The sequence below is a fragment of the Peromyscus eremicus genome, chromosome X (assembly GCF_949786415.1).
Source record: "Peromyscus eremicus chromosome X, PerEre_H2_v1, whole genome shotgun sequence".
Taxonomy (NCBI): domain Eukaryota; kingdom Metazoa; phylum Chordata; class Mammalia; order Rodentia; family Cricetidae; genus Peromyscus; species Peromyscus eremicus.
In genome coordinates this window covers 23,219,745-23,236,091 of record NC_081439.1, presented here as the reverse complement: position 1 = coordinate 23,236,091, position 16,347 = coordinate 23,219,745, and the positions used below count along the sequence as shown (strand labels likewise).

At 42.7% G+C, this 16,347-nt stretch overlaps 1 protein-coding gene across 2 annotated transcripts in view; it reads right to left on the bottom strand.

Annotated features, from left to right (window-relative positions):
* Positions 1 to 16,347, bottom strand: part of Egfl6 (EGF like domain multiple 6) — a 66,980-nt gene that overhangs the window by 17,975 nt on the left and 32,658 nt on the right. For both annotated transcript variants that reach the window (XM_059250715.1, XM_059250714.1), the window contains exons 4-7: positions 14,987 to 15,106; positions 9,565 to 9,684; positions 5,454 to 5,588; positions 2,858 to 2,980 (exon numbers count right to left, since the gene is read on the bottom strand). In XM_059250715.1, coding sequence (XP_059106698.1) covers positions 2,858 to 2,980; positions 5,454 to 5,588; positions 9,565 to 9,684; positions 14,987 to 15,106 — 498 coding nt within the window. The remainder of the gene's footprint in view (positions 1 to 2,857; positions 2,981 to 5,453; positions 5,589 to 9,564; positions 9,685 to 14,986; positions 15,107 to 16,347) is intronic.

Below are 16,347 nucleotides of genomic sequence, written 5' to 3'. Positions count from 1 at the left end.
TGCTACCATACTCCATTTATGTGGTGCTGGGGATGGAACGCAGAGCCTTACGCATGCTAGGCAAGCACTCTGCTAACTGAGCTCCATCCATGGCCCCTCTAGGCAGTTATTTCTAATTCTTCAAGTTTTAGCCATGGACGTTAGGAGATAGCCACATAGAGGCAAATTGCCCTTTCAAAGAAACACATATTTTCTTGGGGCTTCTATTTTTCTGCACAGCACTTTTGCAATTATCGTTATAGAATTTCACAGTACAGCAGCTGGCCCTCCATGGTGGGTTGAGATGATACTCGTAACAATGCTAAGCACAGTAAACTTTACTGAGCATCTATTGTGTGACCAACTGAATGAAGCTTTCTACATATGTCGCCTCATTTCAGCTCCAAGACAAGCTTCTCAGAGATGTATCAGTCTTAGTATGAGTTACCTTCAGCAAATCTCCAAAGAAGAATTTGGGTGTAGGTGATTGATTTGGGGGCAGGATTCCAGAAGGCAGAGTAGGGAAGGAGGACAGTGAGTCAAAGGAGGTGAGAGGAGACAAAAATGGTGTCACAATGGACAGGTTATCACTGTGGGCAATGAACTCAGTCTGACTGGAGAAATCTGGGAGACTGTGCTGCATTACTGTTCATGATTGCCTCACACTATGAAGGGGAAGGAAGGGAATTTACTTAAAGACTCCAAGCCCTCCAATGGCTGAGGGTGTTTCCTAGAGACATTCCCCATCTCTAGCTGTACCTGCAGGGTCTGGGAAGGTTTGTAGACAATACCCTAAGGTCCCAAGGCATGAAGCGTCTACTGCCTTGCATCTAAGATTTAGGAATATGCATGGCATGCTCTATTTTGCCTTCTCAGAGTTGGGGGACTCCTAGGTACTGTGAACTGGCCTATTACAGGCACCCACCACATGAACTATCATGAGCTCTATTTGGGGTCCAATTTTTTTTTATGAGTGTGTGCACGAGGTATCTGCGAATGTGCATATACATGTTTTATGTATGTTGGGTACAGGTATGGATACACATGGAGGCTAGAGATCAATATCAGGTTTTCAATTGCTGTCCATTTTATATATTGAGGGGGAATCTCTCACCTGAACCTAGAGCTCACTAATTCAGCTTGTCTGGCTAGCCAGCTTGCTCTGGGGATCTTTTGTCTCCACTTCCCAAGCACTGGGATTAGAGGCAGGCCACCATGCCATCCCAATATTTTCGTGGATGTTGTGGATCTGTATGCAAGTCTTTATGATTGAGAGAAAAGTACTTGACCCACTAAGCCATTTCCATACCAGCCTGGTGTTTAATACTTTGTTCTGGGACACAAGGACCTGGGTATCTCATATGACCTCTGGACACTGATCCATGCCTACATCATTACTACTCTGTGAGTCTCCTGTTCCACTCTTAGAAACTATCCAGTCAGCTTTGCAGGAGACTAGAATTTCTACCCATTGGTCTCAATCTTCTTTGGAGGGGCTACTTTGATTTCATATTTCTTAAAAAATTTCCAGGCACAATTTATGCTTCTCCTCATTATTTTTTATTCAAAGTAAAGGCTGCCCAGTTCTTTTGGCAGGTGTTCATGGAACCTGATTTCTAGACACAGCCACAGCCCACTTGGATACCATGAACCTTTTATGTGTGTGCTGTTGAATATCTGTCATGGTACAGAGTGTTTAGTCTTGCACAACCTAGAAGATATTCTGTGTGTCATCAGGAGACTTGGCTGGGTGGGGCCATGGGACGTGAGGCAGGTCAGCATATGATTTACAGTCATACTTACAAGACTTGTAAGGGCCAAAGGGCATAGGAAATACTTGAGACAGGGCAGTAAAGAAGTCTATATCAGGTGTGGCAGCACATGCCTGGAATCCCAAGACTCAGGAAGCCAAGGCAGGATAATAGTTCAAGGCTAGCCTGGACTACAGAGTGAGTATCAGGCAGCCAAGACTACACGGCAAGACCTTGTTTTAAAACAAAACAAAACAAAACAAAAAACAAACAAGCAAACAAACAGGACCAGTGAGATGGCTTAGCTCATTAGAGGCACTTGATGAACAAGCCTGGTTTGATCTCCAGAGTTCACAAAAAGGTGGATGGAGAGAACTGACTCCAGAAAGTTTCCTCTGACCTGTACATGCATGCTCCCACAAACACCATGCACACACACAGACACACATACACACACACACACACACACACACACACACACACAGACGAATGCAGGCTTTAGGATGACAAGAAGAAATGGTATCTACCACATCCTAGTTTGTCTTGGTTGCTGTTCTGAAAAAAGTCCAGATGAAAGTGTGTTGTGACAAGAAAAATAAGATGTCTCTCCCTTGTGTGTGTGTTTTTTCCTTCTAGGTTTTGTTTGTTTGTTTTTGAGACAGGGTCTCATGTGTCCCAGGCTAGACCCAGAATCACTAAGTATTGGAGGATGACCTTGAATGTTTGAGCCTCCTGCCTCTACCTCTTTTAAGGGCTGGGATTATCACGCCTAGTTTATTCAGTCCTGGGGGCCAGGCTTTGTACACGTTAGGCACTCTACTAACTGAGTGACATTCCAGCCCTAGATCTTTTCAGCTTTGTGCCTTTAACTTTTGTGAGTACCAGGAATACAGCCCACCGAGGAAAAGACACAAGGCTGATACACACACACACACACACACACACACACACACACACACACACACAGAGACAGAGAGAGACAGAGACAAAGAGAGACAGAGAGAGACAGAGACAGAGAGACAGAGACAGAGAGACAGGGAGAGAGAGAGATCTAGAAAAAGAACTGTAAAGAATGCTTTTGTGTGGGAGGGTAGATAGCAAAACTGTCATGACCAAATTCTACTTACCAGAACACTGAAGTCCATTGCCTCTATATCCTTGCTTGCATTTGCACTTGAAGGATCCTTGAGTATTGAGGCAATTGGCATGGAGGCTGCACATATGGGTATTCAGAGCGCACTCATTTATATCTGAAAAGGGGAACATTCCAGTGGACAACTTGATGATAAAAGGGCTTGCTGAAAGGGTGGCCTTCTCACTTGAATAACTTCAAGGCCAAGCACTCAGACCTCAGCAAACGAAGTGCTGCCTGAGAGTGGAGAGGTGTTCAAAACCAGAAGCCCTTTGGCCCAGATCCCTGGCTTTCCCTGGCGCCTGTCTGGAATGTAGGAAGGGCGCCTGCAACTCACCTCCCCAGAGCGAATTCGTGGCCTGCTTATTATTAAAGCTATTGAAATCTACTAAGATGTTTGGAGTTTCTCCTTAACATTTTCATCTAAGTAATCTGGAACTAAGTGACAGTATCAGAAAATAAATGCTAAATTTTGGATTGGTTTGTTTTTTATCCATGTAATCTGAAACTAAGTAACAATACCAGAAAAATGAATTCTAATTTTGGATGGCCTTGAAACTTTTCATAAAGAAAAGACAGGATCAGCCAGGAACCTCTGACATCATCTGAATTCATGGGCACGGGCATTTGTTCAGGACCTGCCAGGGGAAAGGGTCAGGCTGGTTTGAGCTCGTCTGCTGGCTTTAGAGGTGGAAAACTGGCCAGATTCCACCCAGGTGGGAGCTTCAAGTGCTCCACTCTCCACCCCATGTCCTGTCTATGCTTTTGTAGATGTAAGCATACAGAACAGTGCATTGTCTGGAACTCGGTCACAAAAGGAGCTCGGATGCTAATCTTAAGCACCTTTTAGCATGTCAGAGATTTGCTTCCTTGTGAAGCTATGTGGATTCCTAACTTGCTGTGTGGGTGAAGTCCTTGCAGTGTCAGGGAACTGGGGAACACTGTATCGCTGTCATTGGATTGCACAGGTGGCTGGGTCAACCTGACAGGGTGGGTCCAAGCTCATGACAAATATGAATTTTATGTGCCTGATTTTGTGTCAAAGAAAATTTGAGGGAATAACCATGGAGGCATCGCAAGATGGTTCAAAAACCAGCAATAGGGTGCTGTCCCAACATGATGATACAAGACAGGTCCCTTAAGCACAGGACTGAAAGAATCACATTTTCTCCAATGGTTGTCTTTCTGTGTCAAGTGCATACCTTTGTCACCCATGTTATGTGAATAGAAAGTGAAAGTCAACCCAATTTCTCTTCACTATAAGCAATTGTTGTGGGATATTTGTACATTGTGTGAAGATGTATTGCTGTGATTGGTGTAATAAGAGCTGAATGGCCAATAGCAAGGCATGAGGTGTAGGTGGGACTTCCGGGAAGAGAGAGCTCTGGGAAGAAGAAAGGTGAAATTTCCAGTCAGACATAGAGAGGAAACAGGAGGTACATGGTGGAAGAGAGGTAATGCCACATGGCAGAACGTAGAAAAATACAAATGGGTTAATTTAAGTTATAAGAGCTAGTTGAGACAAGCCTAAGCTAAAGGCCAAGCTTTCATAATTAATGTTTCCATGTTGTTATTTGGGAGCTGGTGGCCAACAAAAATAGCTTGCTACAGGCAATGGGTAAACATATCCAACTTCAGAAGCTCTTTGAGGCTTGGGATCCCTTCACTAAGAGATAAAAATGTTTTACTTCATACAGATGAGACTAACAGCTGACTAATAATAGTTTTAGCAGAGAGTGATTTTATTTGGCACTTGAACTAAGAAAGGGCTAAAATAAGAAAGAGGAAAGAACATGTGCCCTTTCATATAATTTTCCTTTTAAAAAAGTGATGTGTGTGTGTGTGTGTGTGTGTGTGTGTGTGTGTGTGTGCAGATGTGTGCAGATGTGTGTGCTTGTGTCTACAGTAGAGGCTGGAAGAGGGCATTATGTGTCCTCCTCTATGATTATCTGTTTTTCTTTTTGAGGCAGCGTCTCTTCTCAGGGCTCCTGCTTTCTCAGGTAGGCCAGAAGCCAGCAGACCCCAGTGATCCTCCTGTCCCTCTTCCCTAGAGCTGTGCTTCAGGAGTTTTCTGGGAGAGTTGGCTTGTTACATGGGTGCTAGGACCCAAATTCAGGTCCTTATGATTGTAGACCAAGTACTTGTAACTACTGAGCAATCTCTCCAGTCACTTTCATACATTTTTCTAAAACCATTCCAATGGAAAATGTTAGGAACAAACCACTGAGATCTTCTTAATCTTGTAGCAAATATAAATATCTCTTTATTGCTCCCATTCTTAGATGTGTAATTAGAGATATAACTAAATGTATAAACTAAATGAAAACTTACAAAATTTTTTAAAAAAAACCTCACAGGCATCATCTCAAGATATTTGCCTCCATAATAGTTCTATTTATTTGTTTAAGTCACTATGGACCTAGCTTTATAATTAATCTTGCTGGAGTTACCTAAATGCTGGAAACTTAATATCAAGGTTTTTTTTGTGTTGTTCAGCTGGCCAGTATAGTAGATTGAATGAACATAAAAATACCTGTAGAGAAAGCCTATGGGCTTGGAGGCAAGGGGAAAAAAAGGCCACTGTATCTTACCTACACAATCATACCGGCGACTGACATATTTCAATTCAAAACCGATGTGACATTTGCAGTAGTAGCTTCCAAACGTGTTCACACATCTTCGATTGTAAGGGCAGACTGCTTTCTTAGAAGCACATTCATCTATATCTAAGGAATAAGAGTAGAAGCTGTCAGTGATTGCAGGACGTGTACTCCAACACATGCACATGCAAAGGTACTCACCTTACCACCTAGCACACAATGCTCAAGCACATGCAGTCTCCTTGCCTAGAAAATGGATTATCTGGTGCCTACATCACATCTTCAGGAAGTATTCTAGATCTTTACCAGGCACATGCACAGCTCTACAGGTTCATATCACTATGCCTATCTTTTCTTGGAGGTGTTTCCTGGCTACAATGCCATCATTTATATTCACCCCACAAGATGTGTATCCTAGGTTGCTTCAGACTGGCTATGTAGCCAAGGTTGACCTTTAACTCCTCATCCTCCTGCCTCCATCTTCCCAGTACTGGGATCAGATGTGTGCCACCATGCTTTATTTATGCATTGCTGGGGATGGAACACAGGGCTTCATGCATGCTACACAAGCACCCTATGAACTGAATTACATCCCCACTCCTTATATCTCTGCTCATTTGTTAGACCCCAGCTCTTCTAGGGCTATGTGTCTGGCATGTGGTACCTATGCTTTACATGTGTTCTGAGTGAATATTTTTCTCTAGTTACTAATTATACATTTGTTTTGTTTTGAGACAGGGTTTCTCCATGTAACAGTTCTGGCTGTCATGGAAGTCACTCTGTAGACCAGGCTGGCATCAAACTCATAGAGAACTATCTGCCTCTGTCTCCTAAGTGCTGAGATTAAAGGCATGCACTACCACCTGGCTACTAATTATATTGTATAGCATACAATTCTTGAAAGTTAAGTCAGCCACATTTTGAGCAAACCAAAATGTACAAGCATTTAAGATTTGCATTTTGCAAAAGCATTAAACAACTCATTCTAAGCTCCTGTAATATTGACTCAAATCACAAAAAATATAGTTGTGTAGAAATGCACTGCTGCCTAAAGTTGTAGGTTGAGTATAACTGTTTAACAATGCAATTTTAACCAACTATAGGCATGTTTCTTTTCTCCCAAGTGAGTGATGTCTTACAGGGGGCTGACTGCTATGCTGAGCAATCCCATAAGTCTCAGGCATTGCTCTAACTTCCAGATACAAAGTAGGTTGGATCTTGGTTTAAGTATGCACATTGATGCTGGCTTATTGTTTCCATTGCACAGCTGCCCCTAATCCCATGAGTGTATGCTGGGAATCAACACGGGGACAACATGATGAAAGCAAGTACTTCATCAACTGAGCTATTCTGCTGCATTCTTAAAATAAGTACTGAGTTAAGCAAAGTTATTGTTCATTGATCATTTTCCTAAGCATTAGCTCTCCCTTTCAATTAAAATGGCACCCAATCAATTAAGAAGGTAGGCAAAAACATTTGAATTTAGTTTGATCATGACTTAGTCATAGCTGAGTGGTGGTGGTGCACGCCTTTAATCGCAACACTTGGGAGGCAGAGGCAGGCGGATCTCTGTGAGTTTGAGGCCAGCCTGGTCTACAGAGTGAGATACATGATAGGCACCAAAACTACACAGAGAAACCCTGTCTCAGAAAACAAAACAACAACAACAACAAAAGACTTAGTCATATCAGGTAAATTTTATACTAAAAGATACTAAGCTCTGTGACTCTAATTAAATCTTTTATCACTCTCAAAAGGAAGACAGAAGCCAGGGGTGGGGAATGGAGAGGTGGCACACACCTTTAATCCCAACACTTGGGAGGCAGAGGCAAGAGGATCTCTGTGAGTTCGAGGCCAGCTTGGCCTACAGACAGAATTCCAGGACAGCCAGGGCTACACAGAGAAACCCTGTCTTGAAAAACAAACAACTGAAAACAAAAACAAATAGTTTAATATACACGCATGTTTTAAAAAAGTGCTACCCTGGCCTGTATGGCTGAGCTTACTTTATACACAAAATCCATCAAATTATATACATTTAGAATAAATAAACATGCAGCATCCTGACTAAAAAAATTTCTATTACATTGAAGAGGTATTACGTCATATTTATATTTGCTTATTTAAATCAAAGAAGATGAACCTTTGTCAAAATTCTGGTCTCATTGGCTTTCCCTTATTGAGACTATGTGTTCACCCAACCTAAATGTTATGTGTATTTGGTGGAATATGATTATTAGGAATATATACAATTAGGTGATTAAACATAATCCAAATTCACAAAGGTAACGAAGATGCAAAAATAGATGAAATGGTGCTTCAGCTACCTAGGGTGCCCTGCCACTCAGCCCTCAAAGTATCCATAGCTTCCCTAAGCTCCATACAAGGCTTGCTCCTGGGCCGAGTGGGAGGACTAGGGAGTTTCACCCTGGAGCAGCCTCCGAAGAATGAAGAGCAGGGGTTGATGGAGAGATTAAAACAAAGCAAAACCAAACCAAACCTTTCCTGAGAGGGAAAACCAAGAGACAGTTTTCCTCAGAGTTGTGGTTTGACTGTGAAAAGGCTCATTCATTTCAACACTTGGTCCTTGGTGATATTTGGAAAGATTGTGGGACTTTTAGGAGGAGGAGTCTTACTAGGGGAGGGGAGTGACTGGGGGCGGGCCTTGAATTCTGATAGCCAAACCTCACTTCCAGTTCGTTCTCTGCTTCCTGCCTGTGGATGCAATGTGGCCAGCTGCCTGGCTCCATGCTCCTGTTGCCATGCCTGCTCCACTGTGATATTCCACATCCTTTCAACTTATAAGTCAAAACAAGCCCTTCTTCCCTGAAGTTCCTTCTTGTCAAGCATTGGTCACTTCCTAAGTCCTCAAGCAGTGTTTCCTGGGATCACCTCCTGAACCACCTCTTTGCTCAGCTTCTGTAGACTCACAGACTAAGCCAAGGGAGTGTAGAAGTTAAAGCTTTAGGTCCCAGATTTTACTAAATTAACAGCTATAAATGAATGGTTTATATGCTCCTTAATTGATAGTGATTTATTTTTATTTTTATTTTTATTTTTTTTGGTTTTTCGAGACAGAGTTTCTCTGTGTAGCTTTGCGCCTTTCCTGGAACTCACTCTGTAGACCAGGCTGGCCTCGAACTCACAGAGATCCGCCTGGCTCTGCCTCCCGAGTGCTGGGATTAAAGGCGTGCGCCACTACCGCCCGGCTTAATTGATAGTGATTTAATCTGCCCATTTGTCTAGTCAGAAATAGCAATGAAATCATATTTTTATTTTTTTGAGATAGGGTCTCATTATGTATTTCTGGCTGGCTTGGAACTCACTATGTAGACCAGGCTGGCCTTGAACTCACAGAAATCTGCTTGCTGCTGCATACCATGTGCTGGGTAGTTTGTATAATTTAAAGCCAGGTTTATTTTGAAACAGAGTCTTATGTAATTCAGACTAGCCTTGAATGTGCTGAGGATGACCTCTGATCTTCCTTCCTGCCATCATCTGTCAACTGTTGTGGTTACCACCCCTGGTTTATATGGTGCTTCGGATTGAACCCAAGGCTTTGTCCATGCTAGGCAAGCACTCAACCAACTGAGCTACAGCCCCACCCGCTAGAGCAGGTTTTAAAGAGAATGTGAAAAAAGTGTTTAAAAAAGTGCACTAAACACATTATAGGAGGCATATATTATTTTCACTAAATTAATACTGAAGATAAAAAAGTAAATACATGTTTTCCAGGAAAATGATAGATTGAACCAAATCCTAACGGCTCATAAGGTCTGACTCATTGAAGGAGTAGTGGCATGTCAGTCTCATGGTAATTGGAGTCAAATACCAAATATACAGTGTCAATACAGTAAACAAAAAGAACCTTTATGCCATATCCATTAGGCAGAATAGACTACTCGAAGATTGTTTTCCATTATATCCCTAAGTATGCAGAGAGCACAAGTGACTGAAGATATTTCATAAATAGACAGAGAGCAGTACTTTGAAGAATTCACCACATATATTCAGCACAAACCTTGTAATGAATGAAAATGGAGTTCAGTGGAGGGGGAACAGAGGGGCATGGGGAGGAATGGAGTTATGCTTTCTCTTTTACCTAGGCACACTCTTCCATTTGGGCCCAGGTGGAGGCCAGAGGATGGGCACACACACCGAGGCCCTTCATCTGTTTCTTCGCAGCTGTACTGGCAGTTTATCCTGGCACATGTCCTAGAGTCTGCAAAAGTAGACAAAGATTAACTAAGAAAGTCTCTCCCAATTCTGAGATGTGAAATGTAATATGCCTTAGGACAGGCTTCATGGTCTGAATCCCCAAAGAAAACCCACAAGGAATCTGAGCAAGTGTGTTGTCATGGTGGCTCCTGGGATAAATCTCACTCGTAGTTTGTTCTGTTGACCAATACATTGCACTTGACTATCTCTAGGGAAAACATACAGTTCTGACTATACCCCCAACCCCCATCTCTTTTAAATTGAGACATCATCTTATGTTTTTTAGACTGGTCTTGAACTCACTTTAGCCTTAAAACTTTTTTTAAAATAATATTTTAGTGATTATTTGGGAATTTCACATCATGCATCCTGATTACACTCACTTCCCAGTTCTCCCAGGTCCTCCCCCACATCCTTGTGACCTCCCCCAATCAAAAAAACAAGAAGGAGGAGGAGGAGAGAAGGAGGAGGAGGAGGAGGAGGAGGAGGAGGAGGAGGAGGAGGAGGAGGAGAAGAAGAAGAAGAAGAAGAAGAAGAAGAAGAAGAAGAAGAAGAAGAAGAAGAAGAAGAAGAGACAAAACAAGAGTCCAATCTGTGTTGCCGATATACTCACTGGAGCATGGTCAAACTCCCATGGCTATCCCCTTCAAGAAAACTGAGTCCTTTTCTTCCTGCACCCCTGCCAGAAGCCATCAATTGTGGAGCGCTAGCTACACTTCCTCATCTTTATCATAATTTTTTGTTTGTTTTTTCGAGACAGGGGTTCTCCATGTAACAGCCCTGGCTGTCTTGGAACTCGCTCTGTAGACCAGGCTGGCCTCAAACTCAGAGATCCACCTGCCTCTTTCTCTCCAGTGCTGGGATTAAAGGCATGCACCACCACTGTCTGGCTCCTTATCACAATTTCTAACAGTCCTCTTTGATGGCTTTCTATCCAGGCTGTTACTTTCTTTGGGTGGGTGGAGATGGGGTGGGGTGGGGTAGGAGTTGCTAAAGAAGCCTTCTATGTCTCTCTTTTTCAGCTGTGAGTCTGAAGTCATCGATATCACTGCAAAAGTAGCTTCCTTGCCCTTTACAGTTAGTGGGAACATGGATCATGGACTTCTACATGGTTTCTGACAACAGTGTGGACCACAGACATCCACATGGTCTCCTGCATCAGCACATGCCATGAATGTTGGCGTGGTTTCCTGTGGCAGTATAGACCACGGACATCAACACAGCCCTCTGCCGTAGCACTGGCCACAGACAACACCATAGCCCTGGTCGTCAGCACAGGTCAAGGACATCAACATGGCCTCAGGTGGCAGCGTAGCCTTAAAACTTCTGATTCTCGCCGGGTGATGGTGGCACATGCCTTTAATCCCAGCACTCGGGAGGCAGAGCCAGGAGGATCTCTGAGTTCAAGGCCATCCTGGTCTACAGAATGAGATTCAGAACAGGCACTAAAACTACACAGAGAAACCCTGTCTCAAAAAACAAAAACAAAAACAAAAACAAAACCCTTCTGATTCTCCATTTCCAAAATGCTAGAATAACAGGCATTCGACAGCACACCTGGTACATGCAACACCGAGGATTGAACCCAGAGGTCTGTATAAGCTAGGTGAGCATGATACCAACTGAACACCATCCTCAGCCTTTCTCTCTCCTCTTATATGTACTCAGATCATTATGTCACTTGGCCAGTCTCTAGAGGATAAAAAGTAACTGCTGATATAGATTATCAATGAAAACAGTTAAAGAACTTTCCAAATCTTTGCACAAATGTGTAGACTCATTTAGAGTCACTCAAGCCACAAGACTTGGTGTTTCAGGAACCTGTAGTAATGTGGCAGACACAGATGGTCAGCTCCATGAGAGTTATTCTGGCACCCTTTTTCCTTGTCATTTTCACCATGGTGAACATGTGTATCTGAGAAGCTGGATACTTGCCTGGCTTCCCTTGCAGCAAAGAGTGCCTATGTGTTTCAGTGTAGCCAAAGGAAAATAAAGAGAAGTCTCCTGGAGGGACTGCAGATGTAGTTCAGTTGTTCGAGAGCTTGCCTAGCATGCACAATGCACTGGGTTTGATCCCTAGCACCACATTACACCAGGCATGGTAGCCCACGCTTGTAATTCCAGCACTTCTGGGAAGTGGAAGAAGGAGAATCAGAGGTTCAAGGTTATTCTGGCTATCTAGGGAGTTAGAGGTAAACCTAGGGTACATGAAATCCTGTTTCAAACAAGCAAACAAATATAAAAAGATAAATCTGTTGGAAAAGATGATGCAAAGGACTGAATGATAAGAAGGACAGGCATGAAAGAAGAGCTGGCTCATTGGTGTCACCTCTATCCCCTTGGTTTTGCCTACTTTTAATGTAGACATGACATCTGGAGCTGAAGCAGCCATATGTTCGTTGTGAGGCCACAGATATGAGAAGAAAATCACTCTGAGGACAGTGGAGACTAAGTCTTTATTAAGAGTCTCCAAAACTGGTTATCTTCAGCATTTTTAATAAATGACAGTTTAGTTGGAGTTTTGTCACTTTTTGCTTAGCATAACCTACTTCACAAAAATGTACTTACTTAGCAGAAGTCCAGTGTATATGGATCCTTAATGCATGGGGGCTTAAAAAACCCCACCATATGCATGTGGACACGTGAAAGTTCACGGGGTGTGTGTGTGTGTGTGTGTGTGTGTGTGTGTGTGTGTGTGTGTGTGCTTGTTTGCATGTGTGAGTGCAGGTATGTGTGTGTGTCACAATATGTGTGTGGAGGCCAGGACAACCGTGGTTGTTAGGCCACACTTTCCAATGCTGTTGGTTAAGATAGGGTCTCTGTTGTTTTTCTACTGTGTTCTCCAGGCTAGCTTGCCTGGAAACCTTCAGGAATTTTCTGTTTCTGCCTCACATTTTTCTGCAGTGTCACTGGGATTATGGGCCCTTGTGCTATTTTTTTTTTTACAAGCATTCTGAGGATTTGAACTCAGGTCCTCATGCTGATAGGTCAAATGCTTTTACCTCCTGATCCATCTCCCAGCCCCCTCAAAATCTCTTATATTCCCAGACCAGTGAGCACAGCCATGATTTTGGTAAGTATACTCCATTCATCTATAAAATGCCAGTTACCCAGAAGGACCAAAGACAGTGCAATGGGCCAGGAGGAATAAAATAAGCACCCAGGAAAGAGGCCAAGGACTATGCTTTAAGCTCTAAATGGAGAGTCACAGATAACCCCTATAGGGAAAGAAAGAAAGAGTGTGCAGGGATGGAGAGCTAAAGTAAGGAAACAAACACCTACTGATGATTATATTACTCATTTCTTCTCTTTAGCTATCTGTTTTGAAACTTAATCATCAAAATTAACATAGCTATCTTTCCATTTGGGGAAAGATATCTCTTTTGGCACTGAACGAACTCTCCTGGAATGTTTCAGAATCATCCATTAGCATCGATCTTTTAAAAAAGTCTGAAGTGATCTCTATAAAAGCCTAGATAATGGTCCTCTTTGGGGAGGCATAGGAGAAGGAAGTTCTGGCCAAGTTCTAGTTGGTGGTAGTCACAAGGGTGCTGTACAAGAATTCATTAAGCTATCAGATTGTTTCGTGGGGGTTTCTGTTTAATTTATAAGAAGAAGGATATTTGAAAAAGACACTGCAAATGTCTGTGTTATCTCTTAGGCTAGTTTGCTAAGGGAGGATCTGAGTAAAGGGTGATGAAGGGCCAGGACAAAGAGGAGCCAGGGGCACTAGGCAAGACTAGATGAGATGACTTTGGAAAGCCTGGGATGGGCTGGGAGTCTGCTTGACTGCAACCCTAGGAAGCTGGCTGAAGGCAGCGGGCTTGTGTTTGCTGGGGGCCACCGGGCAGAAGAAAATGAGATGGCAAGAGAGGAAGGAAGTCAGGCAGGGCAGGCGGGTTTGCCTTTCAGCTGCAATATCAAACTTAAAAAGCCTCTCCTCTCAAGAAATGAATGGATGGAGACTCCCACCCTCCCCCAGGACACGGGTTTCATTATCACAGGAGAGCTTTTCTTTTCAGGAATGTGAGTCAGAATGCATTTCCAATGAGACACTCTAATCTCTGGGAGTCCGGCGAGGGGCGTGAGAAAGGTAGCTGGTGGGAAGGATTGATGGCCTGGGATGGTGTGGAAATTTATCACCTCCCTTTGCTCACCATGCCTAGTTTCTTGATGAAATTCAACTAGTCTCCACATGTATAGATGGAGATATATAATTGATTTCCCACTTTTTTCATTTATAAATGAGTGTCTAGAAGAAAAAAATCCATAGACAGAAAGCAGATTGGTAGTTGCTGAGGAATGCTAATGGTTAGGGTTTCTCCCTTTAGTATGATTTAAATTTTATTTGTTAATATAGTGTGTGTGTGTACATGTGTGCACACACGTGCACGAGCTTTCGAGTGTATGGTTACATGAGTGCTATAGCACACATATGGAGGTCAGAGGACAATTTTCAGAAGTCGATTCTTGCCTTCCACCTTGTTGAGCCATGGTCTGTCTTGTTACCTCTGTTGCTACACCCTGTACGCCATGAACTTCCTGCCAGTTCTTCTGTTCCCACTTCCCATCTTGAAGTAAGCGTGCTGGGAATTATATATGGGAGCCAGGCTTTTAATGGGTACCAGGTATCAAATTCAGGTGTCATCAGGCTTGCATGGCAAGTACTCTTATCCACTGGGCCACTTTGCCTGCTCAATGGTTGGGCTTTCTTTTGGAGTGATGAACTTGTTGATTTGTCCACTTTTGAGTGGTTAAAATGGTGAATTTCATGTTATGTACATTTTACAATAATTTAAAGAAGTAAGTACCCAAAGATGTTTTAGCCTATGGTGATGTTAAAGACCTTTATTTTGGGGGCAGTATCTCATGTATCCCCACGTTGTCTTCAAACTTGATTTATAAGTCAAGTTGACTTTGAACTAATTTCTTATCCTTCTGCGATTACAGGCATGGACTACCACGCCATGCTTATGTGGCACTGGGGATCAAACCCAGGGATTTGTACATGCTAGGCAAGCACTTTACCAAACTGAGCCATAGCCTCACCCCTAGACATGTTTTGTTTTGTCTTGAGAAATGTTTCATTATGTAGTCTTGTCTGGCCTGGAAGTCACTGTGTAGATGAGACTGGCCTCAAACTCACAAAGATCTGCTTGCCTCTACCTCTTGGGTGCTGGGATTAAAGGTGTGCATCACCACACCAGGATGATCCTAGATATGTTTTAAAACGTTGCCCAAGTCCTTCCGCATGCACCAAATACCAAAATGCAAGCCTTTAGTATTGAGTGGCTGCTGAAACTTACTTGAACATGTGGCGTCTGGTAGAAGCATGTGGCCACCGAGGCAAAAGCATTTGTAGCTGCCGTGTGTATTCACACACCTGTGCTGGCACGGCCGGGGTTTGACTCCACATTCATTCACATCTGCAGGGCCAGTCAGAAAAGGGAGAAACGTTAACAGAATCAGAAAACATCTATGTGGGAGAGACTAGATGCCAATTTTTGGAAGGACAAAGGCTCACTACTTATGTCCTTTCAAACTGTCAAATGTTTTTCCACTTGGAAAGATTGGTGAGGATGTGGAGCAAATAGGACAACCATTGACCATTGGAGGGAATGGAAATTACTACAGGTACTTTGGAAAACTAAAGTTAGAAATAGACCTACCGATGAGCTAGGAGTTCCAGTAATGAGTATATTCCTAATAGAAATGCCAGTTGTCCTTTCACACCACACACACACAAAACATACACTAAAAAGATTATAATAGCATTTGTATTAGTTGCAGTGATTCAAATACACCTCAGCAGGATAGATATATGATGAGTATGTTGTACAGCAGTTAAGCAGAAGAAATTACAACTATAGGCAACAAAGATGGTTTTCACAAACAGATAATGAGTAGAATAAGCTGGGCACACCCGTTGCATACATACTGTGATAGATGAAGTAAAGTCTATCTATCTATCTATCTATCTATCTATCTATCTATCTATCTATCTATCTAGCCTCACATTATAGCCCAGGCTGGCTTTGAGCTTGAGGCAGCCCTCATGCTTCATCCTCTCCAGTGCTAATGATCACAGGTATAAGCCACCCACCATCCATGGCTATGCTTTTATGGTTGATGGAAGAAATGCTCAGATGTGTGGGAGGCAGGAACTGTTGAGTTTCTGTTTTTTTTTTTAAATTCTGGGTTCCAATTAGAAAGGTATTGTGGCAATTTATCAAGTTGTATATTTTTATTAAAACATTTCATTTTCATTTATTATTATTATTATTATTATTAGTGTGTGTGTGTGTGTGTGTGTGTGTGTGTGTGTGTGTGTGTGTGTGATATGTAAGACTGTGGGCACATGGATGCCTGGTGTATGTGTGGAGGTCAGAGGACAACTATCAAGTGTCAGTTTTTCCCTGATGTGGGTCCCAGGGATCAAACTCAGGTTGACAGGCTTGTACCTAATGAGCCATCTGACTGGCCCAAGTTATACATTTCTAATATGTGCACACTTCTATATGATGCTACTTAAATGAAGAGTTAGAAACATAAAATCTGAGGATTTCTGTCTTTACTGCTTCTGAAACAGCCATTGACAGCATTGTTGTGATTTTGGATGACTCCAGACCTACACTCATTGTCTCAGCTCAGACCATTCTGGAGATAA